The sequence below is a fragment of the Bufo gargarizans genome, chromosome 11 (assembly GCF_014858855.1).
Source record: "Bufo gargarizans isolate SCDJY-AF-19 chromosome 11, ASM1485885v1, whole genome shotgun sequence".
In the NCBI taxonomy this organism is placed as follows: Eukaryota; Metazoa; Chordata; class Amphibia; order Anura; family Bufonidae; genus Bufo; species Bufo gargarizans.
In genome coordinates, this window is record NC_058090.1 from 32,178,993 (window position 1) to 32,206,792 (window position 27,800).

Here is a 27,800-nt window from a genome sequence, read left to right on the forward strand (position 1 = left end):
CAATGTTTCTAGATTTCAGTCATGTAATGTCCATTCAGGCATCTTTCCTGCACCGGCCACTGCGTTAGAGATGTGGTGTTATATGGCAATCATTCAGATGGGCTTAACAGGCTGTATCGGTGCTATACACCGGCAGTTCTGCAGGTACAGTTGGCCACTTGGGGCAGAAGGAACAATCTGCATGTCTGCATCCACTGCTTAAACGGGTATTCCACTCAGGGACATTAATAGCATATAGGTTATGCCATAAAATGTCCAATAGGAGTGGGTTCCACCTCTGGGATCTGATCCTTTCTGGAAAAATAGGGCCCTGAAGTGACTGGAGAGCAAGACGTGCATGCACCATCACCCTCAACTCACCACTATGGGACTTCTGAAATTAGCAGAGTGCTCGGTGAATGGATGGGTCGCCACGCACGCACTTGGTCTCCATTCACTGCTATGGGATTTCTGAAAACAGCTGAGAGTGCTCACTTTTAGAAGTTCCATAGTAGTGAATGGAGAGGATTCTGTGCATGCACAGTAGGAGCCCTGTTTTCAGATAGCAGCAGATCCCAGAGGTGGGACCTGCACTTATCAGACATTTATGGCTTATCCCTTCGATAGCCATACATGCCCCAGACAGAAATTAAACAATCCCTTTAATAACAGGTATGATCCTGATTTTACCACCTATCATGTATTATTATGACACTGTCAGAACATGCAGTGAAGACTGGTTTTCATACCTTGAAGGCTTCAGATAAAGCCTGGAGTAGAGACATTGTATTATAATGAGAGCCGGATTCAGGCAAAGCCTGGGACATCAAGATTTCCACCTCTGTGAGCCATGTCTCGATACTGTCCAGAGGTGGTGGCAAACTCCTATCCAACTGCTTCTTCCATTGTGCAATCTGAATACAAAGAGGAGATAGCTTCAATACACCACCTCAAATCCTACCCATACCTGGTAAAACCCTAGTTCATTATGGCTGCCAGGGAATAAAGAAAAAATGAACAATCAGCTTCTAGAACCAGATATGACTGCTCTATATAGCATCTCTATTCCCAGTTTTGGACCTCAATAATTTACTCTTGAAGGCCACATCAATAAGATAGAATTATCCTTGTCCATATGGCAAACACAAATTGCCCGTTCTATTGATGGGAGGTGGAAAAATATGCAATGCACACGGAAGGTATTTGTAGTCGTTGGATCAGTTTTTTGAGGACCGGAAAATGGAAACAGTCGTGAACATGAGGCCTAAAATGGTATTTTTCCCATAAAACCTACCTTTCCCCTTCATCAAACTGAATGGAAACTTTAAAAGCAGGTTTGCATTTCTATCTTTTACTCAGTGAAGAAGCACCGTCTCCTTGTGTGCTACCAGGGTAGTCAGGGAGGAGAGAGCAGAGAAGACAGTTCTCCACTGGAATTATGGCTGGCTACACTGTCCGTCCACATTTACAGTAAGAATAACAGCTCTGGAGCACAAACTGCTTCTCTAGTAAGTGATACAAATCACCACTCAAAAAGCAGAGGGCTTATTGTCATTCCAAGATAGACTTGTTGGATAATGATAGGTAATACCTGTACCTTAATTTGTTACTCATTTAACCCTTTGCTTGTATCTTATGGGGCATCTGTCAGCAGTTTTGTACCTATGACACTGGCTGACCTGTTACATGTGCGCTTGGCAGCGGAAGGCATCTGTGTTGGTCCCATGTTCATATGTGCCCGCATTGCTGAGAATAATGTTTTTATATATGCAAATTATCCTGTAGGAGCAACGGGGGCATTGCCATTACTCCTAGAGGCTCTGCTCTCTCTGCAACTGCTGCACCCTCTGCACTTTGATTGGCAGGACCACTGACATTTTCACTGCCTGGCCCTGTCAATTAAAGTGCTGAGAGAGCCGAGCCTCTAGGTGTAATGGCAACGCCCCCGTTGCTCCTAGAGGCTCATTTGCATATATTAAAACATCATTTTTCTCAGCAATACTGGCACTTATGAACATGGGACCAACACAGATGCCTTCAGCTGCCAAGTGCACATGTAACAGGTCAGCCAGTGTCATAGAGACTAAACTGCTGACAGATGCCCTTTAAGGCTTACAAGTGTAAGTAATATCTCAGTTTTACCAAAATCTTGGTATGAAGCAAATTTATAATTTATCCCAGTAGATAGATTCCTGATCTAACAATTGTCATGTATACAGTGGATGGGCCCCCACTAATCTAACAATTATCATCTCTCCAGTAGATGGACCCCCACTAATCTAACAATTATCATCTCTCCAGTGGATGGACCCCCACTGATCTAACAATTATCATCTCTCCAGTGGATGGACCCCCACTAATCTAACAATTATCATCTATCCGGGGAATGGGCAATGAATGTTTTTGGACAGTTTATGCCTTTAAGGGTAGAATGGGTCGCAGGAAACAATAAGGTGTGGGCTACAAGTCAAGCCCCATGGGTAATACCCATAGTAACCCGGGCAACCTAAGTGATTGCTGTGAGCGACTCTCCTCACCTGGAGTGTGATATTTTCAAGTGACTGCTTAATAAGCAGTTGCTCCTCAGCCTGAAGAGATTCCACCGCCAACCCAGACATGAAGGTTCGTTTCTGCTCATTAAATTTTCTCATGAATAACAAGATTTCCTAATAGAAAAAAATAAAATAACCGAAGATGAAATATTTTCCTGTGAACATGGAATTATCAGGTTTCAGACAGGTTCTTTACCTGGTATTTTTTGGTATAGGTCTCATCTTTCATTTCAGAAAATAACGTTTTGAGTTTCTGCTCCTGCTGATTCAACCATTCCATGGCTTTGTTAAGTTCAGCCTAAAATGAAAAAGTGTATGTAATTTTTGTAGCAAGAGGAGCAGCAAAATCTGGGAAGGTCCACCTGAATGCATAGGATGAGGCAGAAGAGGGGAGGCTCAAAGGAGTTGCTTAAAACTATGTTAGGCAAAGTGGGACCCGACTCTATGGAACACTCTTGTATTTAAAATAAGTAGTAATGGCTGTCCGATATAAAGAGGCTATATGGCCAACCCCCGATTTTAAATGCAGCCACCCCAGCAGTCAGAAGGTCCAACTGCTATGTCCCCTAGAGATCATAGTTTCCCCCATTTTAATAGATGGGTGTTACCAGTTGGGGTTGTGTCCCTACATAATCTGACACTGGCAGCACTGATTGGATAGAGTCAGACTGTGCAGGAACACCCCCTCAACTGGTAACACCCAACAGGACCTTCATTGCAAACAGCTAGCCATTCATTTATAACTTCTACTAGGAATAATAAAGGAATGACACACCAGAGTCATAAGAGCAGAACTTCCAAAATGATTATTACATTGGGAATCCAAGTAGTTAAAACAGACATGTCAGGAGTGGGGATATATCCTCTTTAAGTGAATGCAGCGAGTCCCTGGTCGAAGCAGCTGATTTTTGTGGTGGCTTCCCACTCCGGCACATAGTGGAGAAGGGTCCTGAGTGGGGGAGCCCCTCAACACCATCCCCAGGTCTGAAGGGCTGTGGCCATGAGGCCCTATATTTTGGTCCCCACTGGGAGATTTGTGAATAAATTGTATCCTTAAAGTGAATGAAAAAATAGAGAGGTACCACGTGTTTAAAGCCCCGACCTGCTTTGAGGTTTGCGTTTTGGGAGTTGCTCAAGACCGAGAAGTAGCAGCTAAACTCTTATTCTTTGCGAGAAAAACCATTGTAGCACACTGGGGAGCTAGTACAATACCAACAGGTAATGGATGGGAGAATTTCACTAGACTCTCGCTTATTAGAGAGGAATTCCACTTGGTATCAATCAAGAAAAAAAATATATTTGCTAAAAAATGGCAGAAATGGTTGAAATAGCGGGCCTGGCTGGTGGTGGACTCGGGGGGTGGTGGGGGTTTGGGATGCGGGGGGTGCAGGGGATGGGGTGGCGAGTGAGAAGGGGATGTTTATACACAATTTTTTTTTTTCTTCTTCTTCTCCCTTTTACCTCCTCCAGAATAGGACAAAGCAACAGGGAAGGTACAAGGGGTGATGCAACAATATACTGATGTTTACTATCTATATGGTTATTGAATAAGAACAAGGGAAAAAGATTGTTACTCCTTGCATACTGTATGTATTAAAACTAATAAAGATTAAAAAAATAATAATTTACTATTACGCATCCGGGTGCGTCATCCGCGCTCGCCTGGTGAAGGGGAAGGGGAGAGCTGCTGTGTGCTAAATGTGACCGTCACGTAGGCATGTATACCTGAGATAGTCTGTCAATGATTGTCAGAAGATCTGTAATTACCTTATAATAACAGCTTTTCACTAATGTCCCCTGTCCCTTTCCACTGCTCCCTTAAAAGACAGTTGGTATGGCTTGTCTGTCTCTGGCTAAGAAGACAGGAAGACAGAGGGGCGGTCCTTCACACTGCAGGCCTGCATTAGGCTTCAGAGTGAGGAGGCGTGTCTCTCGGTAATCCAATCTGATTGGCTGGCAGGGAGCTGCTGGCTACAGCAAGTGTATGGGAAGTAAGGGAAAGCAGTTTTGGCCTCAGAGAACTGGCAAAGGAGCCATCTTGAGAAGGTCCTCATATTGTAGAAATTAAAACAGCTGTAACTAAGGGAAAAACTCAAAGAAAACAGTGGTATGTGAAGAAAGTATGCTAAAAAAAATTTGGATGAAAACTTGGTGGTTACACTTTAAGTCACATCATTAAAAAATATTTTACAGAAATTACTAAAAGTGACAACAGATCTAATGGTTATAATAATTGATAATATAAATTTAAAGGGTTTGTCCAATCCTTTACAAGTGATGGCCTATACGCAGGATAGAACATCACTATCTGATTGGCAGAGGTCTGACACCCCACACTCCTGTTGATCAGTTGTTCCGCAGTAGCTCCAGCACCAGAACTACACATCTTCAGCCATTGTGCAGTGGACAGAGCTAGTTACTGCAGAACTGCTCCCATTCACTTCAATGGGAGCAGTACAACAGATGGAGCCGTGTAGATCTGGAGGCATTGCACAACAGCTGATAGACAGGGGGCTAGGCCACCACTTGTAAAGGGTTGGACAGCCCCTTTAAGTCTATGAAACTAAAACTACATTAGTTTTCATTAAAGGAAGTCTGTTCCATCAGTCGGAAAAACGTTAACATCATAGTAAGCCCATATCACCTTCATTTGGGCTCATGGCCGTATTAAGGATCTGTAGACACTTCACCTTGTTAGGAACCAAAAAAAAAGGCTCCCATAAAAGTATATAAAGCCATATTGTGCCTCCAATTTCATACAGAGGCATGCAAAAATTTTGGCATGCCCTACTGGAGATATTCTGGAAGAGAGACAATAATACCATGATATGGTGGCATACAGAGCACTATGTGGCGGCATGGAATCTCTGTCCTTATAACTCCATTAAAGAGCCACAGGTACTTTACGGACCTCTGCACTGGCTCCATACCCACCCTTTCCCATGTGTATAAGGCCAAACTATCATAGTCTAGCATCACCTGAGGAAAAAACATGTAGGGCAGTGCAGGGGTACAATAAACCCCATGATAGACTGATCTACTATCAATAATGGGAAGAAGCTTTACAGCTATGGGATAAAGATCTCATACCGACATATCACTTGTGGGCTCTTCCTTGTTTCTGGAATACTGTAAAAACTGCGCCACGTACATCATAATTGATTTTTCATCAGGATCCTGAACAGTAAGATCTAAGCAACAGAAGAAAACAAGGGTGAGAATTTGTTTCTGTACGTTCTAGAAATAAATATCTCATCTCCTATTAGATTTACAAGGCCGGTGAAGAACGTATCAGGACATCTGATACATTGTATCACTGCTGTCTTGTATAGACGGGTACAATAGTTCTTCGGATTACATACTTGTACCTTCTGGCTCGATGAGTTTGGGGATTTTTAATTCATTTTCTGCTATTCTGAACGCCTCTTGCAGTTTTTCCTCATTGGACTTCCCCTGTAACGTGTCCATGTCAATGAGGTCCGGTCTCAAGGACTGAATGATTGCCAGGAAAGCATTGCCATTTTTCCAGCTGGACGTAAAATCTTTTATATTAATAGATCCCAATCTGCAACACAATGTGAGAGAATTTATTAGACGTGACTAGAATACATCTCCTTTCTGTCTAGGAATTAGAAGGACTACGATATTTCGATGCCACCATTGCTCTCTCACTGCTAATGGAACGACCTGCTATATCAACCTATCCATGGGCTGCCTTTACTTAGGGGTTCTCAAGTTGGGGAAGAAGTTTCCAAGGAAGGGGGAACATGCTAAAATAATAAATAAAAAAATACGAAATTCTGGTAATCTGTTCTGGCACAGGAACCGAAAATCGAAATTGCCAGATCCAGCATATTTCACACACTGCGGGGGCTCAAGTAATCCCCTTGACCAAAATAGGGTTTGTCAGATTTCCAGCATGTATACCTGTATTCTGACAAAACACTGCTGAATGTACCAGTATTTTGCCCAGAATGTCCTCTGTAGATGTGAACCTCGCCTTACCTGTTTATTCCCCCATCATTTCAGCATTCCTGCTCTGATCCTCCACCCCAGTCTCGGTTTACTTGTCTGTAGCGGTAACATGGCTTTATACCCACATTACCTCTGCAGCTAATCACAGGTCTCAGTGGTCCTGTGCCGTATACCGCTGAGGCCAGTGATTGCAGTGGTCACATGAATATAAGGGCAACCATGTAACTAGAGAACTGTGGTGAGAACCGGTGTGGCAGCTCTGTAATGGTGGAGGAGGAATAAACAGTAAACTAATGCTAGTCTTATCACTTTTCAACACCTTGGGCAATTTTATGCCCAACTTGGTCATCCCCTTGAAATCCTCAAAGTGTGATGTGATGCCCTTGGGCCCCAATTCAAAATCTATAACAGGGCCACAACCTATTGTGTGCCACTTGTAATGCTGGTGTTTTATTATGTGGTATATGGGCCTTTGGGTACTCTCAGGTACTAATGTCTGGGTACAACTACTACCGCAACCCCATAGCTATGCCCCTGATCAAACCTTCCTACTGGGCCTAAGTAAATCCCCACCAAGATGATACATTTCCCCCAAAGACTAGCAGAAGACAAGACAACCATAAGACACATTTTATGTTTTGGCAACATAAAAGGGGCCAATTTTAATATTTTTTCTAATCTGTTCCCCTTTGTTCTTTGTTTGGCACTGTGGACAATATATAAAACATATTCTTCAATAATAAACCCCTGGAGTTATCATCCCGGCCTACTTACTGAGTGCACCGTTCCTGCGCCCACTGTAGAAGAGCTTTCTTTGCAGACGTCTTCCATCTAGACTTGGCACTCCTTTTTGGCGATGGGCTTGCAGTTGGGGAGACTCCATTTTTTGTCTCGCACTTCACTGGTTGCTGGTCATCTGCACCTGACAAAATGCTTGCCAGGCCTTCAATCTGCCATAAACCAAAACATGGCAGATTTATGGTTATATTATTGTTAGATCTGTAGATGCTTCCATCAGAATATTCGGCATTTCCATTGGTGTGACACAGGGCATTTTTTTTTTTCACAAGAGTTCAATAGTTTTCAAAAGAGCTTTTGTTCTCAGTTATGAAGATGATGGGGCCGTCATGGTTTAGGAGATAATTGGGCAGTCCTACAATGGGACAAACTGGGCAATCTACCAAGGGTGCAAACCTTAGAAGGCCTACAAGGCAGGACATTAAATTGAAATGCAGAATAGAATAGTAATTACCGGTTATTAAAAAGTATTATGTCAAAAATATTTTAATCACTTCTAAATACCCTTTTATGATCTGGGACCATCATGTTTTTAATAGGATGTTATACAATTTTCTAATAAACATGTATTTAAAATTTTCCTCATAAACATGTATTTAAAATTTTCCTCATAGACCTTTATTATATCCGCACAATAGTCTCTCTCTTTAAAGAAAAAAGGGAACTGCCCATTTTAGTCCTGTAAAATGTATCCATAGGAGATCTAAATAGGACTAAAGATTGTGTCCTACATGTGACCTTCAAGCCTGTCGTGTGACCTCTGACTTTAAGTTTACCGTCTATCTAACAGGTGAATAGTAGTTTATTAAGTGAAAATACACGTATACACATCATGTCTGTCATTGCCTGTGTAGAAGAACACCTAACACTGTTCTCGCTGTCTCCCATGTACGTGTTGTAATTTATTTTTATTAAAAACATGACAATATCACCTAGAGACAGGCAGCCATTTTACGCATCACCGGGAAACAGGAAGCCATATAAACACACATACAGTGAAGCTTAATATCCACAATGGTTTCCACCATTAGGGCTCGTTCACACGAACGTATTTTGCGTTCCTATAAGGAACCATTCATTTCAATGGGTCCGCAAAAGATGCGGACAGCACTCTGTGTGCTGTCCGCATCCGTTGCTCTGTCCCGTGGCCCTGCAAAAATTATGAGTCCTGTCCTATTCTTGTCCATTTTGCGGACAAGAATAGGCATTTCTATAATGGGCCTCCTGTTCCGTTCTGCAAATTGCAGAAGGCACACGGGCGGCATCCGTAATTTGCGGAATGCAAAAAACGGCAGGGTAGTCTGAACAAGGCCTTAGTCTGATTGATGGGGATCCCAGCAGGGGACACTCTCTTGAGGGACCTTTCTAACAAATTTGACAACATCTTTAAGAACCTTCAAAGAAGGCAAGATTCACATAGCATGAACCAAACCACCAGTGATTACATAGCAGCAATCTATGGTTAATATTGGTGTGTATTCCATGATACCACCCTAGTAATTTTCCGGAATAGGATTAGAAAATATCGCTCATATTAAAATTCATGAACAATTTGAAGATACTTACATGGAAATGTAAAATGATTTGCCATATCAGGCCAAGCACGATAGACGGTTTTCCGCTAATGATGTCTTCCACATGAATATTTATGAGCTTGATCTAGAGAATAAAGCAGTTCTATAGTTTAGAGAGAATTTCTTACATGTGAACTCAGCAGTAATAGCTCGGAGGCCCAACAAGCTGAATACTCACAGATCGGCTTCCTAAAAAGTTCAGGGCAGATTCTATGTTACTTCTTGCCTGGAAGATGCTTTTGCCTTTCTCACGGGGCTGTAAAACAGACAGTGTTGGTGAAGCTGATGATTTCACTGCTTGCAATTGACTATTACAACTTCATAAAATGACTAACCATACAGGACGTATTCCCTATACAGTATGCAGCACATTGCACAGAATATAGGAAATTAGTAAAAAGTAAACTAAATGTACAAAAACTTAAAACAAAATTCCTTGTAATCTTTTTCAATTACATTTTGTCTCACTACATTCAAAAGTAAAAAAAAACTATAAAGAATTCTAAGGACAGTAGCCATATCCCTGCTCCTCCTCACTGCCCTGTGTCTGGCTGTAGGACAGCTGGCTGCAGCAGAAGCCTTCCCCACTGCTAGGCCTGCAGTAGAAGACAAGGCATGCTAGCCCCACCCACTTGGCTAAGCCCTGCCCCTTAGCCGTCTGCCAGCTGAAAAAGGAAGAGCAAGATCAGAATGATTTAGAAACAAATTAAATCCTGCCTTGTGTTTTCTTCAAAATTCCTACAAGACTGTTTCTTTTAGGGGCATGCACATTTAGGAACATTTTTATATTGTAGCTTACGTACCTATATAGCTACAATGTAACTTAAAGGGATATTCCAGCTGAATAAAAATTGGTAACAGCGGGTACAGAGGGGCTTAAAAATATAAAGAGTGCATACTCATCCTCATGGATCCCCCCATCGCTTCTGGTTTGATGCTGCTCTGGTCCCCGCTGTTCTCCACTTCCTGTCTCACCTAGACACACAGGAAATGCCAGGAAAGGCAGACTCAGCCAATCATTTGCTGAAGCGGGTCCCCACTAAGGCCAATGATTGGCCCTGCATTTCTGGTGTGTAGAGTCCAGACAGTAAGTGTAGAAGAGAAGAGCAGTAAGTATCTGTTCTTTTATGTTTTTAAAGAGCCTATTAAACCAGGCATATTGCCTGGTAGGGTTCATCATGGTGAGTGAGACAATTTATTTCTCTTTTGCTTGTAGGGCTGCAGGGAGGATCTCAAGGTAAGTATTCTCCTGCCACTCACAGAGCTCGCTGCCCCCTGCAGAGGCTCCACTGCTACCGATGAGCACCGGCAATCAAATATAAAGCACAGAGCATTAGCAAAATCATGCATTCCCAGTGGAGTGCATGATTGGCTTGAACACACCGCCACCAATGATTTACAAGGAATCATATTGGTGGAACAGCGGCATGAGAAGACCGGGCTATCTTGTCTAGCTCTGTCAATCACCGAGCACCAAGGAGCAGAGCTGTAGCAGTGCTCCCACAGCTACGCTGACCCCTTGGTGCTCCAACTACCTCATTTGCATATAAATAAAAAAGGTATACATTTCCCAGCAGCCATTCAAGAAATATATTGCTTTAATTAGCATGATCAACCCTACCAGGCAGTATGCCTGGTTTAATAGGGTTGATCATGCTGACAGAGGCTCTTTAGGCCCCTCTGAGCCCACTATCCCTTTACATGAACCAGATGGCAGGTTATTTATTTCATTCAGACACATTGTGAAGCTGTGAAGTAACCAGAGGGACCGAAGCACAGCAAGAGTATTATACCTGTTCACTTGGCATCTTATTACAAATAAAATTTGGCGTGGATTTGTTGCCAAAAAGCTGCAGGCAGCCCTGGAAACAACGGGAGGCAGTTTCTGCACAGCCAGTGGTGGCTTTTTGGTGTGGACTCTGCACTAAATTTCTGGTGTCATAAGACTCAGTCTGAACGGGGCCTTAGACATTTATTTGAAACAACGTGCAAAAAGTGACGCACAGGAATGGTGCAAACAGTGGAGGAGGTGCTCTCAGTAAAAAAGGAATCACCCTTCCTTTTGGCAATATATAGTAAATAAATAAAAATACTGGGCACTCTCCAAAATATATGTACCTCACAATTTATTGAAAATTAAATGCTGACAATACTTAAAACGTACATGAACTTAAAATAGCTGCTAAAATATACAAATAAAAAACGATAAATACTTAAAAAATGTATATATATATAAATCAAGAGTCCTGGGTATTGATGTGATCCACTCTATGGGGATGATAATGGTAGAGCAAATAGTCTATTCCACCTTGGTAGTAATACTCTGTGTAGTCTTGATAGGAAAATTAGGTCCACAATGTTAGTGTCCTCCGAGTGGGAGATACAGGGGCAGCTGGTACAATAGCAGTGAATGATACGTGCGGCGTCCCGCTGTTACTCACTGTTAGGTGCTGTGCCAGATTCCGCTGCTGTGCCAAAGCCTTTAGCCTTTTAGGATCGGTATTTTCTTCGGTCCTTTCCCCACACTGTCCTTTACCGCGCCGCTATATAGTTGTAGGTTCCGGCGCTTGTTGTGATCGTCGACTCCTTTTTCAGCGCTGGACGGGCGTCATGCGTCCCTCTGGTAAATCAATGTCCGATGCGCCTTGGGTCTCCGATAGTGACAGGCTTAAATTGGGGTGTCCGTGGTCTTTAGGCTGGCAGGTTCAATGTCCATAGGGGGGTTTTTTCTTTACACCAAACGCGTTTCGGGGTCCTTTATCACCCCTTCCTCAGTGCTATTGTACCAGCTGCCCCTGTATCTCCCACTCGGAGGACACTAACATTGTGGACCTAAATTTTCCTATCAAGACTACACAGAGTATTACTACCAAGGTGGAATAGACTATTTGCTCTACCATTATCATCCCCATAGAGTGGATCACATCAATACCCAGGACTCTTGATTTATATATATATACATTTTTTAAGTATTTATCGTTTTTTATTTGTATATTTTAGCAGCTATTTTAAGTTCATGTACGTTTTAAGTATTGTCAGCATTTAATTTTCAATAAATTGTGAGGTACATATATTTTGGAGAGTGCCCAGTATTTTTATTTACTTAGACATTTATTACCTAAAAAAAAACACACTGTAACAACAAGCAAATAAGAATTACCAAGCCTTCCCCAGAGAGAACTTCAAGTAGGTCCAGGAGGATGTGGCCATCTTGAATATCGACAAATAGGTCTTTTACATCAGATGATTGCGGGTGCTGGGAAACAACAGAACATAATCATGATTGTCATCAGATCTATAGTAAAAACATCTACAATGTGATATAATCTTGTTATTTCATGTATGTGGTATTTGTTCTAAAACTAGACCTATGAATCAGATACAGTACATGCGATCAGACTCGCCATAAACATACATGTTATGCTCTGGAAATAAAATCAATAGGATGTCTAAGCCAGAGATCCCCTTTAATTGACTGCAACCAAATTTCTTAAACAGCTAAGCTAGTGGGGAGCAACCTTTCTCATTCTCTCTATATCTGTATTTCCACAGTTCCCTCTGCAGGGTGCAGTCCTTCAAACAGATGACCAGTCTGTACTTTCCATATGGTGAGGGACCTGAGGTTTCTTGCCTCAACCAAAATGCAGGGAAGCCTACAGCAAAAGTAGAAGCATTACCTTCTATGACAGATACCCAGCACTTTCCCTTTGCAGTAGATGCTCTACCTGTTGAATTGATTTTCTCTCTCGAAGGCTGTTCTTAGTTCACAGCCTGCTGTATCTCATACTGTTCCTGCTCCTCTAGGCTTGTTTATTCTCCAGCAGAAGTTCCCCAACTCTCTCCTGGCAGTTCCTACCTCTCTGCTACAGGAGTGGGGCCAGCTGACATCTAGCAACTGTTAGTAAAGGATGCCAGTTAACTGTTTCCTCCCTAAATATGGTCTTTTTGAAGGAAATAAATAAGCCAAGCACATTGACCCCTTATGCAGTGGGCAACCGGCTCACTGCACTATTTTAACCAAACCCCTACTCCTTTCACCCACAGACATGCTCACTCATCTCAGCTGAGGGTGCATGTGTCCTGAATGGGGAGTTCCTCAGAACAAAAGGATCTGCCATCAGGAGGTTCTCATGCACATTAGATGGTTGGTCAATCCCACCAAAAACCAGTGGAACCAGTGAACAATTATTAAATATGTATGGCAAGCCTTAAAGCACTATAACACAATACATATATTTTCAAATAATGCACAAACCAGTTCCATCATTTCTCACAATGTGCATTTCATTTAGACCCTGGAGATCCTAGTATCGACCCAACTGTAAAGGTCCCCTGAGTGTATGGCCTCCAGTCTGCTCTGTTAAATGAAAGCCATTAGTAAACCAGTAGTACCTTTGACAGCTGCGAGTTCACCCAGTTGGAGAACGTCCTTTTCTGTGTACCCTCTTGCTCAGCTGTAAAACAAAAAGCATAAATGTGCATAAAAACAGTGATCTGTCACATCCTAGCCCTGTTGATTTTTCCTGTTTTGAGGCTAATGAGGCCAATTCATATAAATGGTGCTGAGCTGCAATACTAGACAGAGCCCATGGGCAAAAGTGGCGCTATTGCTTGGACTCGCACAACCCCACACAAGTATGCTCGGCTGCTTCCGTAACTCGCATAGAAGTGAATGGAGAGCCGTCTCTTCATTCCTTCTCTGCTTGGATGTGGCAGCTGGGTTGAGGGACCCTTGTTTTCAACATAGTTGTGGGTCCCAGAGGTGGGGCACACATCTATCAGACAACTTGTGTATATGCCATAAATGTATGTGATGAATACCCATTTAAATGGGCATTTCGGTCAGAAAAGAGTATTTTTTTTTAATGCAGCCTAGAATAGAAAACTATTTTTGAAGAATTTCATTTTAGCAGTGCTACATCACTGAAAATGAAATACAAAATACTGTCCTTCTGTAGCAGTCGGAAAGATAAGACTCCTGTATAGAACGGTAATCCATTGTCAGTTTGCTGCTGCTGTGAGGGAAAGAGGTTATCTCAGAGTACAATTGTAGAGTAGTAGAATTGGGATGACAGTATGACAGCTCTATTCTCTTCATAGGCATAGACAGATGCTCACACTGGAGCATTGCACTTACCGGTGTAATGTGTGATGCTCTAATTAAGTCAATCGTCCCCTGGCATTGGCCAATGTAAGAGGACCCCAAGTCACAGTGATATTCTTACTCCAGATATCACACACTGCAAAATGCAGAACTCAACAGGGTTAACAGAGTGTCTCATCAGAGACAACCTCTTTCAGAAAGTGGCACAGGGCAGTCAGCTAGTCCTCCTAGATATTGCTCCTGGCACAGGTGACAAAAAGCTGATTTTGCTGGGGAAAACTGCGGCCAGCCAAGCATTTCCCCAGCAGTGGCCACTACTGGTGAAACGCAATATTACATGGCGGTCATTCAGAGGAAACGCTGTCCTTATTGTAAAAAGACCATAGGAGATATACGGTAGGGAGCAATGTAGGCCACCATGTCCTGGAAACATCCGGTTTCACATAATATCAGCATTACAGCGCTCTTCGCTTCTTCAAGGCTAGCAATGAATTTCTTGAGACAACTTATTAAATCATAATGATCGGTTTAAAACCAGGGTTAGGACGCAAAACTGTGTTTGCTCTTTATAAAGCTGTCAAAACAGCTGCTACTTCTCACATCTTAAAAATGTACAAAGACCCATTGTTATAGAGGAATCTTTGATTTGGGGCAATCCAAGATAATCCGAGGAGATCCTTTCATAGCATTCATAATACATCCAATGATTGTTCAAGTTACAAGGTGGAGACCCATAAACCATGGAACGTCTGTAATGAGTCATAGGGAGCACCTAGCTTTATAAGGTATAAACCACAGATCTTCTTTTGCCCTCAAGATCTACAACATTTGGCTATTATTGTATGATGCCTTCCCAGGACTTTGGGGCTCTTTCTTTTTTTCTTATATTTTTATTGTTGGACTCTGCCTTGGAAAGTTCTTCTTGATTTGTCCAGAAAACATATTTACTAAGTAGACTGTGGGGGAAATGCCAGTCCCTTCATACAAGACCCTATGGCTATATTACACAGAGTGCCCCTATAATAGTGGAGCCACACATAGTGCCTCATAATAGAGCCGATCACAGTGTGTATACAATAGAACTACACAGAATGCCCCCATAATAGAGCCATACACAGTGCCCATAAAATAGAAACAAACAGTGAGCCCCTATAATAGAGCCAAACACAGGGCCTATAAAATAATATCACACAGTGCCCTCATAATAGAGCCAAACACAGTGCCTATAAAATAGAACCACACAGTGCCCTCATGATAAAGTCACAGTGCCCAAAAAACAGAACCACATGATGGCTCTTATATGCTATCATAAAAGAGCCAAACACAGTGTCCATAAGCCCTTATAAAAGAGCCAAAGTGCCCATAAAATAGAAACTTGCAGAAAGTCTCATAATAGAGCCAACCACAGTACCCATAAAATAGAAACACCCAGAAGGCCCCATAATAGAGCCAACTAAGGTACTTTCACATTAGCGTTATTCTTTTATGGTAGGAGGAGCTATTTTTGCTTTTAATCTTTGAAAAAAAAATCGAATCCGGTATATCACTGGATCCGTCTAACGGATCCGGAAAAAACATATTTCCGTTTGTATATGGTTTGCCAGATCCGGCAGGCAGTTCCGTTGCAGGAACTGCCTGACGGATCTGAACAACGCTAGTGTGAAAGTACCCTAATGCTTATAAAATAGAACCACACTGAGGGCCCTCATAATAAAGCGAAACACAGTGCCCATAAAATAGAACCACCCAGAGGGCCCTCGTAATAAAGCGAAACACAGTGCCCATAAAATAGAACCACACTGAGGGCCCTTATAATAGAGCTGAAGTGCCCATAAAATAGAACCACACAAAGCGCCCTCATAATAGAGACCACCACTGTGCCCAGAATGCCCTCAAAAATAGAAGCAAACACAGTGCCCATAAAATAGAGCCACACAGTGCTCTCATAATGGAGCCAACGAAAATGCCCATAAAATAGACCCAACTAGAGGGCCCTTATAATAGAGCCAAAGTGTCCATAAAATTTAACCACACAGTGCTCTCATAATAAAAGCCAACCAACGTGCCCATAAAACAGAACCACCCAGATGGCCCTCATAATAGAACCAAACACAGGGTCCATAAGATAACACTGCTCTCTTCTCGCAGACAGTTGCCACTGCAGCTGCACCGGCCTTCATACAAGGATATGCCAATCCACATAAATACAATGGGGCAGATATATTAAGCTCTTTACACCCTTTTTTTTTTTTTTAAACAATAGCTTTTATTGAAAGGAATATCGTAAATGGCTCAGTTTACAAATTATGCATATCAAGCAAGAATAATAATACATATAGAGAAATAATAAGACATACAGTATAAATAATAATAACACGGTGAATAAAAACAAAAATAATAACACAAAAAGGTACCGGCACTGTTTTCATTAGAAAGTACAGACAAAATATGCACCATGTACATTGAGGCGGAACACTGTGCACAGCTCCCCCTACGTAGTTTAGCTAGGAATCACATCCCAATTACAATTTATCCCACAGATCTAGAGCAAATAATGGGGAAGTGGAACCGCATAAGTGCTGGATAACCAAAGTAACCATGAGTTATGCGTTGCGATTCTATTTTTCATAGAGGAGGCGAAGGTGAATTCGCACTGCATATGATAATTAACCAACCCGATGACCTCACCAGTTGATAAGGACTGTAGACCCTTCCACTGGCGAGCAATTACCGTTCTTGCAGCGGAGAGAATCTTAGCTACTATGTTCCTGCTTTCATTAGGTAAATCCCCTAGACCGATGCTGAGAATTGCCGACTCTGAGGTCAATATTCCCTTGATTCCCGTGACTTCTAGTATTTTTGCCACTGAGGTCCAGAATTGAGTCAAGGCAGTACAGCTCCACCACATATGATACGGCGTACCAATCTGTCCGCACCCTCTCCAACACAGAGGTGAGTATTCTGGGTTGGAATGAGCTATTCTATTGGGGGTGAGATACCACCTTAATTGGATTTTTCTATTCTGTTCAGCGTGATTTATGCATTTCGAGGATTTGATGGACCAAAAGAGCGCATCATTCCATGTTTCCAACGTGAATTCCTTCCCCATTTCAGCCTCCCATCTAGACATGAAGTGTTTCCTACACTCTCCATCTGAGGATTGCATAAGAGAGTACCAAAAGGATAGGCTGGAATGGGGATGGGCCTCCACACCGAGAAACTTAATAAGTGGATCTCGTACGTTTACCACTGTGTCTAATGTAAGAGATGAAAGAAAGTGACGTATCTGAAGATACTGATAAAATATGGAGTTTGGTAGTTTAAAGTTATTGTGCAGAAACTCAAAGGAGCTTAGGACAGAGTTTTCAAATATACACCCTAGCGTATCTATTCCGCAGTTCAGCCAACCTGTGTTTTGGAGCGTGGGGATGTGGTACTCCACTACTGATAAGGGAAACTGCTTTTTCACAATAGGAAATCTTTACACCCTTTTTATGGCTTAATAAAGTCGCAGCTTATGGCACACAGACTGTCAGAAGATGCAATGCCCTGTGCCTCTTAATAAATTTGGTGCACTTTACGTCAACTAACCTTTCACTAAGACTGGCGCCAGTCTTAGTAAATGTGCCCCAATCTGTTGAGATCTATCAACATAATATCTACAGTAGGAATTTGGCAGGAAATAAAAGAATTGTGGGAATCAGAAAACACTATATGCCAGCAGACTAATGAGGCAAACCGTAAGGAACCTCGGACATGGGAATCTAAAAAGTGGTGACATTTTACTGAAGTGTTGGCCGTTTTTGGTCATTGTCCTCCTATATTACTAGGAACTGAGAAATTCTCTGCAATTAGCAGCTATTCGTTCCTTCCTCAAACAATGTGACAGACAGGATAAACAAAATCTCCTTAAACTTCTGATCTGCCCACTTTACAACGCTGAAAGCAGAGCGCAGGAAATAGTTAAATCGCTCAAGAAGGTCAACAAGCGTCCTCAACCTAAAATCATGATTAAAGTAATGGAAAAAGGATTATAAGATAATGAACATGGAAGCAGACAGAGGTACCTAAAATTCCCACAGACATCTAGAGATGCCGTATTACAGCTTCTGGAGGTTATAGGGAGCCCAGACGGCCAGGTGCACAAACCCCATCATGCAAGGTATGAAAATATGCTCCTTTTCCAAAAAGAAAAGGAACGTAACCCTCTGATGCCGCCAGATGTAACGTAGATATCCTATAAGTCAGCTGTTGTACAACTACAACTCCCACAATGCCCTGTTGTAGGCTGATACCTGTAGGCTGTTCGGGCATGCTGGGAGTTGTAGTTTTGCAACAGCTGGAGGGCCGCAGTTTGAGGATGCCTACTATAAGTCAATGTTCGACCTTTTAAACGGGTCTTGAGATATAATGTAGGATTATGGACAAACCAGCACCTCAGGGATCTGTACTGGGACCAATTTTGTTTAATATCTTCATAAGTGATATTGCAGAAGGCCTCGATGGTAAGGTTTGTCTTTTTGCTGATGACACAAAGATATGTAACAGGGTTGATGTTCCTGGAGGGATACACCAAATGGAAAAGGATTTAGGAAAACTAGAAGAATGGTCAGAACTCTGGCAACTGAAATTTAATGTGGATAAGTGCAAGATAATGCACCTGGGGCGTAAAAACCCAAGGGCAGAATATAGAATATTTGACACAGTCCTGACCTCAGTATCTGAGGAAAGGGATTTAGGAGTAATTATTTCAGAAGACTTAAAGGTGGGAAGACAATGTAATAAAGCAGCACGAAATGCCAGCAGAATGCTTGGATGTATAGGGAGAGGCATTGCCAGTAGAAAGAGTGAAGTGCTTATGCCGCTGTACAGAACACTGGTGAGACCTCACTTGGAGTATTGTGCGCAGTACTGGAGACCATATCTCCAGAAGGATATAGATACTCTAGAGAGAGTTCAGAGAAGAGCTACTAAACTGGTCCATGGATTGCAGGATAAAACTTACCAGGAAAGGTTAAAAGACCTTAATATGTATAGCTTGGAAGAAAGAAGAGACCGAGGGGATATGATAGAAACTTTTAAATACATAAAGGGAATCAACTCGGTAAAGGAGGAGAGCATATTTAAAAGAAGAAAAACTACCACAAGAGGACACAGTTTTAAATTAGAGAGGCAAAGGTTTAAAAGTAATATAAGGAAGTATTACTTTACTGAGAGAGTAGTGGATGCATGGAATAGCCTTCCTGCAGAAGTGGTAGCGGCAAATACAGTGAAGGAGTTTAAGCATGCATGGGATAGGCATAAGGCTATCCTTCATATAAGATAGGGCCAGGGACTATTCATAGGATTCAGATATATTGGGCAGACTAGATGGGCCAAATGGTTCTTATCTGCCGACACATTCTATGTTTCTATGTTTCTATGTTTCATCTGTAGACAGCTGTTTCAAGGCAATAGACCTCATCAGTGCAGAACACAGAGAACTTGCTTGACTGGCTGAGAGGCCTTTGTCAGGACCTGTGGGGTAATATCACTCCTAGTAGACATAGAGTCCTACAGCTCATGCAGTGCTGCCTTTCGTATGTGTAGTTGTCAGTAATCCATCCTATACTCCGGACCTGACCATAGAAACCATTCAGGGTCCGTGTTTCACATTTGTAGCGCCTTGTTTCCTCCCGGCCGGTGCCGATTTATTAGGACACGTACTTATTTCGGTTTACATCATGATGTCCAGGCTAATCTTCAGCAAAACATGTTCATGTATTCAGTGTATTGTGCCATTTGTTTGCATGGACTGTTTGATTCCCTGGGTAATTTTCGATTTCTAGCTTTTACGTCATGTTTGCTTTGAGAGATCTCCACGGGTAAGCGTAAATAAAGTTTAATGGGATGGGCAAACCAGAATTAGATGAGATTTTGGTAGTTTCAAGAAACCTTTAAGGGTCTCCATCATGTAGCTACACTACCAGAGGTACATGAGAACATAGCCGCCTATATTCTGCAAGAATTTAGCTTCCCTGCCCCTGTTCCCTGGCCCTGTTCCCTGCCCCTGCCCCTGTTTCCTGCCCCCGTCCTGCTCAATCATTGCATAGCACTAGCTTGTTCATCAAGAAGATGCACAGAGGTTCAGTGTTGGTTCCTGGGTCCAGAGCCAACCAGGGACAACATCTGGATGAAGTTTGTATGTCCCCCATGTGCTTGAGTGGGTTTCCTCTTCATCATCCACTTTCTTTCGACCATTCATAAGGATATGGATTTTTGAAGGGATATTCCAGGGGAATAAGAGAGCTTGGCCAAGGAATGTAAATGCTTTGCTGCCAATGGCCAAACTTTTTTTTAAATTTGTTGGAATACCCCTTTAATTAGTTTCCTATGACTTTATTGCTATTGTGTGTGTGTGAACAACCGAGAAAGAAAAGGAAAATTAGACTGACAGCTCCAAAGGGGACGGGGCAGAATTGGATGGTACCATATAAGCAATGGGAAGTAGATAGTGGTGTCACATACCGATGCCAGCGCCATGTCTGCCCCCACACTACTCTGGTGGAAGGGAGGCAGCTGCTGCTTTATTTTCCCTACAGTGGTTATAAGGGGGCACAGGGGAGGCTTTGTCTTCTGCCGGAGTTGTTCTTAGTCTTGTGAATCATCCCAACATTTAGACAGATTGAAAATAAGTGTATTAAATATTACATCTGGCATATTTACCAGTCATCTCAACATGCAGGAGCCTGGACAACAGCTGCTGGTAAGCCAGGGCTCCGGAGCACGCGGCGGTCCTATTCTTATATGTATGAATCATGATTACTATTATACAGAATTACGAACAGGTCACATTGCCTTATACACGTACCAAATATTCCACAGCCTGGGGACCGGGGCAGGAATCATAGGCCACCCTTCAATCACCGCCCCCCCCCCCCCCTCCAGCCCAGTCCGCCACTGGTGGTGTCATGTAAAATCATGTATAATGTCTGTATTCTGTCAATGGATGGAGGAGATGGAGTCAGCTCTCTACACTGGCATTAAGAATGTCAGTTGCCCAAACCCTCCGCTTACAAACCCTATGTGCATGGGGGTGTGCCAACAGAGGATGCCTTGGGACGGAGGGATCGGGGAAGCTGGATTACAACATGCCCGATCCTTCGTCCTTAATGGAAGATAAGCTGCCGCCAGAAGTGTCTGTCAGCGTCTTACTTTCTCTCCTCTCAGTGAAAAGACATGCACACTTAGACAAACCGAACATGCCTGCGTATGGAGGAGTTGGAAGGAATAGCTTTTAGCCGACAGTAGTGATGAGCGGCAGGGGTCATATTGGAATTCGCGATATTTCGCTAATATTTCGTAGAATATTTGCGAATTTGAATATTCGTCAGGAGTAGTGTTGATTGCGAATTTTCATAATGCAAATTTTTGCAGTGAGGATTTTCGTAAATGCTAATTTTCGGAATGAGAATCAATAAGATCGTGAAAAACTCAGATCCAATGGTATATTCTTACCCCCAGGCGTTCCCATTGTGACGGGGACGCTTTTTGGGGAGGAGTATGCCAAAGTGGATTAACTGTACAGATAAAAAAAAAAAAGATGAATATTCTAAAAAACGAATTTATTTGTTTTTTAGAATATTCATAATATTCTAAAACAAGAATATATAGCAATATAGCGAATATTCGAAAAAAAAAAACGAATGTAGAACAATTTAGATAATATAGTGCTAAAATCTTTTTTTTTAATAGTTGTAATTTTTTTCCAATCTGAACTTCGATGAGAAAAAAATTGCAACTATTAGACAAAAAAGATTTTAGCACTATATTAGCTAAATTGTTCTACATTCGTTTTTTTTCGAATATTCTCTATATTGCTATATATTCTTGTTTTAGAATATTACGAATATTCAAAAAAACTTATATATTCGTTTTTTAGAATATTCATAAATTTATTTTATTTTTTTAAATCCGTACAGTTGTTCCACTTTGGCATACTCCTCCCCGAAAAGCGTCCCCGTCACCATGGGAACGCCTGGGGATTAGAATATACCATCGGATCTAAGTTTTTACGATCTCTTTGATTCTCATTACAAAAACTCGCATTACGAAAATTCTCATTATGAAAATTCGCAATCAACACTACTCCTAAAGTCAAAGATATTGCAGCCTTCTTATTGGCCCACAAGCTAGAAGCAGGGAGGGATAATGTGTACTGATTTAAAAAAAAATCTCGAATATTCGAAAATACGAATATATATCACTATATCCTAAATATTTGCGTATTCTCGAAGTGCCGATATTCGCAATTAAAATTCGCAATTCGAATATTCGTGATCAACACTAGCAGACAGCTATTGAAAGTGAATGGACACCTTAACCCCTTCCCGACCTATGACGTACTACTACGGGAACCACTGAGTTCCCGCAATTTGACGTAATAGTACGTCATAATGATCGCGCGGGCACCGGAGGCGTACGCGCGCGATCACTGCAGGGGCCCGGCAATCCGTGGTAGCGGGGCCCCTGCTGTATCCGCCGGCATCGCTGTAAAAGCCAATGCCGGCGGATTAACCCCTTCTATGCCACGGTCCGCACTGTCCACGACATAGAAGAGGTTTGTGTCAGGTGAGCGATCTCATCCAGTCGCCACACTGCTGTGGCGGGGACCCGATGCGACACAAGGCAGCCCGATGCCGTGCAGCGGCTGCCCAATGCCTTGCACAGCATCAGGACCTGCCTTCTACGGGTGCCAAGGAGATCCAGCCTCAGGCCAGTCTCCTAGGCAACCTGTTTGTGTATGACTAAGTGTCATACACTAACAGGCAATCCATTACAATACAGTATGTATTGTAATGCATTCTAGAGGGGATCAGACCCCCAAAAGTGAATGTCATAAATAAAGTAAAGAAAAAAAAGTAAAAAAAAAGTGTTTTTGATAAAATTAATAAAGTAATAAAATTAATAAAGTAAAAAAGAAAAAAAAAAGCCCCCTTCCCCTTATTTTATAATAAAAAACAGAAAAAAAACCAAAACCCACACATATTAGGTATCACCACGTCCGTAATGACTGACTCTATAAATATATCACATGATCCACCCTGTCCAATAAACACCATCAAACAATTAAAATAAAAACGGTGTAAAAAAAAAACCATTTTTGTCACCTTACATCACAAAATGTGCAACACCAAGCGATCAAAAAGGCGTATGCCCCCCAAAATTGTATCAATAAAACAGTCACCTCATCCCGCTAAAAATGAGCCCCTACCTAAGACAATCGCCCCAAAAAAAAAAATATATATAGCTCTCAGAACATGGAGACACTAAAACATAATTTTTGTTGCTTCAAAACTGCTATTATTGTGCTAAAGTGAAAAAAATAAAAAAAGTATACATATTAGGTATCGCCACGTCCGTAACAACCAGCTCTATAAAAATATTACATGACCTAACCACTCAGGTAAACACCGTAAAAAAAAAAAAAGACGGATCCGTCTTCAAAATGCGTTCAGTGTTACTATGGCAGCCAGGACGCTATTAAAGTCCTGGTTGCCATAGTAGGAGCGGGGGAGCGGTATACTTACAGTCCGTGTGGCTCCCGGGGCGCTCCAGAATGATGTCAGAGCGCCCCATGCGCATGGATGACGTGCCATGCGATCACGTGATCCATGCGCTTGGGGCGCCCTGACGTCACTCTGAAGCGCCCCGGGAGCCGCACGGACGGTAAGTATACTGCTCCCCCGCTCCCCGCTACACTTTACCATGGCAAACAGGACTTTAGCGTCCTGGCAGCCATGGTAACCATTCAGAAAAAGCTAAACGTCGGATCCGGCAATGCGCCGAAACGACGTTTAGCTTAAGGCCGGATCCGGATCAATGCCTTTCAATGGGCATTAAAAGTGTTCAGGATTTTTGGCCGGAGCAAAAAGCGCAGCATGCTGCGGTATTTTCTCCGGCCAAAAAACGTTCCGTTCCGGAACTGAAGACATCCTGATGCATCCTGAACGGATTTCACTCCATTCAGAATGCATTAGGATAATCCTGATCAGTATTCTTCCGGCATAGAGCCCCGACGACGGAACTCTATGCCGGAAGAAAAGAACGCAAGTGTGAAAGAGCCCTAATTCTCCATTCAGACTGCATGGGGATATGCCTGATCAGTTATTTTCCGGTATTGAGCCCTTTTGATGGAACTCTATGCCGGAAAAGAATAACGCTAGTGGGAAAGTGCCCTTATTCAGTCCTCTGTCAAGTTATGCCGAGATATGAGTTGGGTATTGAATACTGAGGCACTGGGTCTCACTTCAGGAGTAAACTGGGACACAACCGCTCTAATGGCAGCCAAATGCTGCAGCTCTACTGGAAGCTAATTCACCTGTTTCCTGGGGCAATGAAATGTACACGGCAGGGCGTGTATACAGCCATTTACATTTTATTCTCCTAAAGCCCTACAAGTGATTCTGACTTTACAGCTAATCCACCTGGAAAACTGGATCTATAAGTGAAGGTGATGTCACCCGTACACTTGAGAAGAATATTACCAAACTTGTCCCCTATGGACGATCCCTTGTACTGGATCTGCTCTGTTAGAGGACACTCAGGATTGGAGGCCTACAGAAGGCCTTTACGTGGATGACTGGGGTGACCACACTGACTTCAATGGTTGACCTGTCGCATTTACTAGCACCAAGACTTAAAGGGGTTGTCTCACTTCAGCAAATAGCATTTATTATGTAGAGGAAGTTAATACAAGGCACTTACTTATGTATTGTGATTGTCCATATTGCCTCCTTTGCTGGCTTGATTCATTTTTCCATCACATTATACACTGCTGGTTTCCATGGTTACGACCACCCTGCAATCCATCAGTCTTGGCCGTGCTTGCACATTATAGGACAAAGCCTTGGCCTATGTGCAGTGCCATGGACCTGGCCACCAGGAAGGGCAACGCTTTTGCCTATAGTGTGCAAGCATGACCACCACTGATGGATTGGTGGTCGTAACCATGGAAACCAGCAGCGTAAATAATGTGATGGAAAAAATAATCCAGCCAGCAAAGGAAGCAATATGGACAATCACAATGCATTATTATTTATTATTAAAGCACCATTCATTCCATGGCGCTGTACATATGATAAGGGGTATATATACATAATACAGACGATTGCACTAAGAATGAACAAGACGAGTTACAGACTGGTACAGAAGGAGAGAGGGCCCTGCCCGTGAGGGCTTACAATCTATACATTAGTAAATGGCTTGTATTAATGGCTCTACATGAGAGACAACCCCTTTAAATCGGTGGATTACACCTTAGGTAACTATCCCAAAAAACTGTGCGAAGTCCACCTATCATGAAGTGAAGATTAGAGGAGTTATCCCATGAATTTAAAGCTCTGTTTCTACTCACTTATCTGCTTATCTGGAAGACTTTCTTCCCTTTCTGTGGGTGGGTAGAAGCTCATCAAGCTCATCAAGGATGCACTGCAATTACTTTTTGTTAAACCCCTCATCTGCTGCATAGAAAATAGTCCCTCACATGTAACCTCAGAGATACAGATGGTATGTAATGCCCCCACAATTTCCTGCTCCCCTCTCTATATACGTCTATGAATCTAGATGCAGGGATGAATAAATGAAAGGTGTCTAGGCCACATCACCTGCTCCTCTATGAGACCACCGTGCCAATACTAAGGGGAAGGGAGCAGGAAAGCTACTGAGCACCTTAGTCCACCACTGAATGCAGGAGAAGGTGGATCGTAAGGATAAACAGCAGGGGGCGCTACCAGAAAGGAAAATGTAAAGTACGCGAAAAACTGAACAATATTTTTATTGCAATAATTCTTCATTGGAAATGCCCTATTTATTGCAGTTATACTTCTAGAGGCAAAGCCCCTTTAACTTTGGAAATATACCATATATCAGGCCTTGAAACATCAGCAATTCCCTAAAAGAGCATTTACACTGCGTCGAATAACAGATAATTATGGGGAACAAAGTGTTCCTTCCCGATAACTGCCTGCTTGTCTGAACAGGTGAGAGTTGCATTTACATGCCACGATCACCTCCACTGTATGGGGACGAGTGATCGCTATTGCCATCGCTTGTCCTCATATAGATTCATTGTTTCTGGTCAGCAAATCCCTGTTCACACAGCATGATCCGCTACCCAGAGACGATGATTGAGCTGTCCGTACCTTGCATTTTGCTCGCTCATCGTGTGGTCTGCAGCACCTTTACACAGGGAAGATCATCGGGAACAAGCGACCGTACAAACGTTCATGGCCGATAATCTGCCCGACAATTGAGTAGTGTAAATGGCCACTAATTCTTTTCCATATTTAATAATTTAAGGATGAATATCTATGGAATCTATAGATTCAGAGAGCACAGGAGATGACACAACTCCTTGGATGGCAAAGGGGGCAACTGCCCAGGGGCCTTCACCACCCTGTTTACTCCAGCCCTTCCCACTCACTTCCAAGTAAAGAACATAGGCATTGGAAGCTATTTAAAGTGGACCCCAACCACTGAATATGTGGCAGAAGAGAATAGGTCATTACTAAAACTTTGAACACTATTTCCCCAGAAGCTGCTCCTCTATGATGTCCAGTGCCATGGGCCATGTTCGGTTCTCCTACTCCAGGTGCCTCAGGATGGCAATACACTTGAATTCAGGAGTCAGGAGGGCACCTCCTGGCCTGGTACAGAATTACTTGGTGCTCCTAGTCAAGTTAATTAACTATGGGATCCTTACCTAGCTGGTGCCATGAGTAGTGCTCAGGTGGCCCACTGGGCATTGGCCCAACGGGAAGTTTCCCTGTAGGGTCTATGGTCAATCGACCCCTGGGCGAGGTAACAGAAGATATTGGGGCTGCTATCAGAAACATTACATTGACATGGGGTCCTATCCACATTATCCGCTGACACTTATCCACCAGCTTTTTATTTTATTTTTTTACATGACGTACTGGGGAAGTGGCCCCCACCAAAATGTTGACTAGAGGCCTCCACCATACTTAATCCAGCCCTGGTGGACTCTATTTTCTGCTCATTGTTCTAGGAGGGAAGCTGTAGGGAAGCTGAATTTTCCGCAGCTGCCGAACAGTATTTGAATCGCTCTCACTTAAAGATCTGGAAAATGGCAATTTATATGATAGGATAAGGTACCGTAACTTCCGAAAGTCAAAGTGAAAGTTGAGCAGAGCTGAACCTATTGTAACCCCAGATAATCAGTTGGGCTGAAGTACAAGGTCTGCTCCTCTTCATGACCCGTCCCATATCTCCAGTACTGTATTACAAGCATGAACTTGATGGTGGCCACACCTTAGTCCTGTCCAGCTGTGTATTAATATGATACACGTGCAGACGCCATGGGGATAATTTGCTAGGAGATCCTCGTCAGCAATTGGCACAAGCAAAGCAGAAAGCACGGGTCATCACCTCCAGAAGCTGACAGTAAATGTCTACTCGGATGCGTGCTATGACCATCCTTTCACCAGGGATTCCTGCAGCTTTATATAAAACTTTATAATGTAATAAAATGTAATGTCATTTAATAAAATTTAATATGGAGCCTTCTTACAAAGTAACAATTATAGGGTATATTTTCCTAGGACTCTACAGGTTATGTTGTGTTTTTCCTCTGTTATTCCTCATCTAAATGCAGCTGGCCATTACCTTTCCCTTTGTCAATAAGGTGATAGGACAGTGTAGGGGAACACCTTAACCCTAAGTTCACACCTGAGCGTTTTACAGCGCGTTCCTACGCGCTGTAAAACGCTAAACAAGGAGAAACCAATGCTTCCCTATGGGAATGGTTCTCACCTGGGC

At 42.6% G+C, this 27,800-nt stretch overlaps 1 protein-coding gene across 1 annotated transcript in view; it reads right to left on the bottom strand.

The window, feature by feature from the left end:
• The window catches only part of SYNE2 (spectrin repeat containing nuclear envelope protein 2), a 279,407-nt gene that overhangs the window by 218,204 nt on the left and 33,403 nt on the right, over positions 1–27,800 (bottom strand). The window contains 10 exon segments of the mRNA XM_044271524.1: positions 729–893; positions 2,517–2,645; positions 2,728–2,829; positions 5,622–5,722; positions 5,900–6,096; positions 7,281–7,456; positions 8,871–8,963; positions 9,057–9,134; positions 12,039–12,134; positions 13,271–13,332. Of these exon segments, the coding sequence (XP_044127459.1) occupies positions 729–893; positions 2,517–2,645; positions 2,728–2,829; positions 5,622–5,722; positions 5,900–6,096; positions 7,281–7,456; positions 8,871–8,963; positions 9,057–9,134; positions 12,039–12,134; positions 13,271–13,332 (1,199 nt within the window).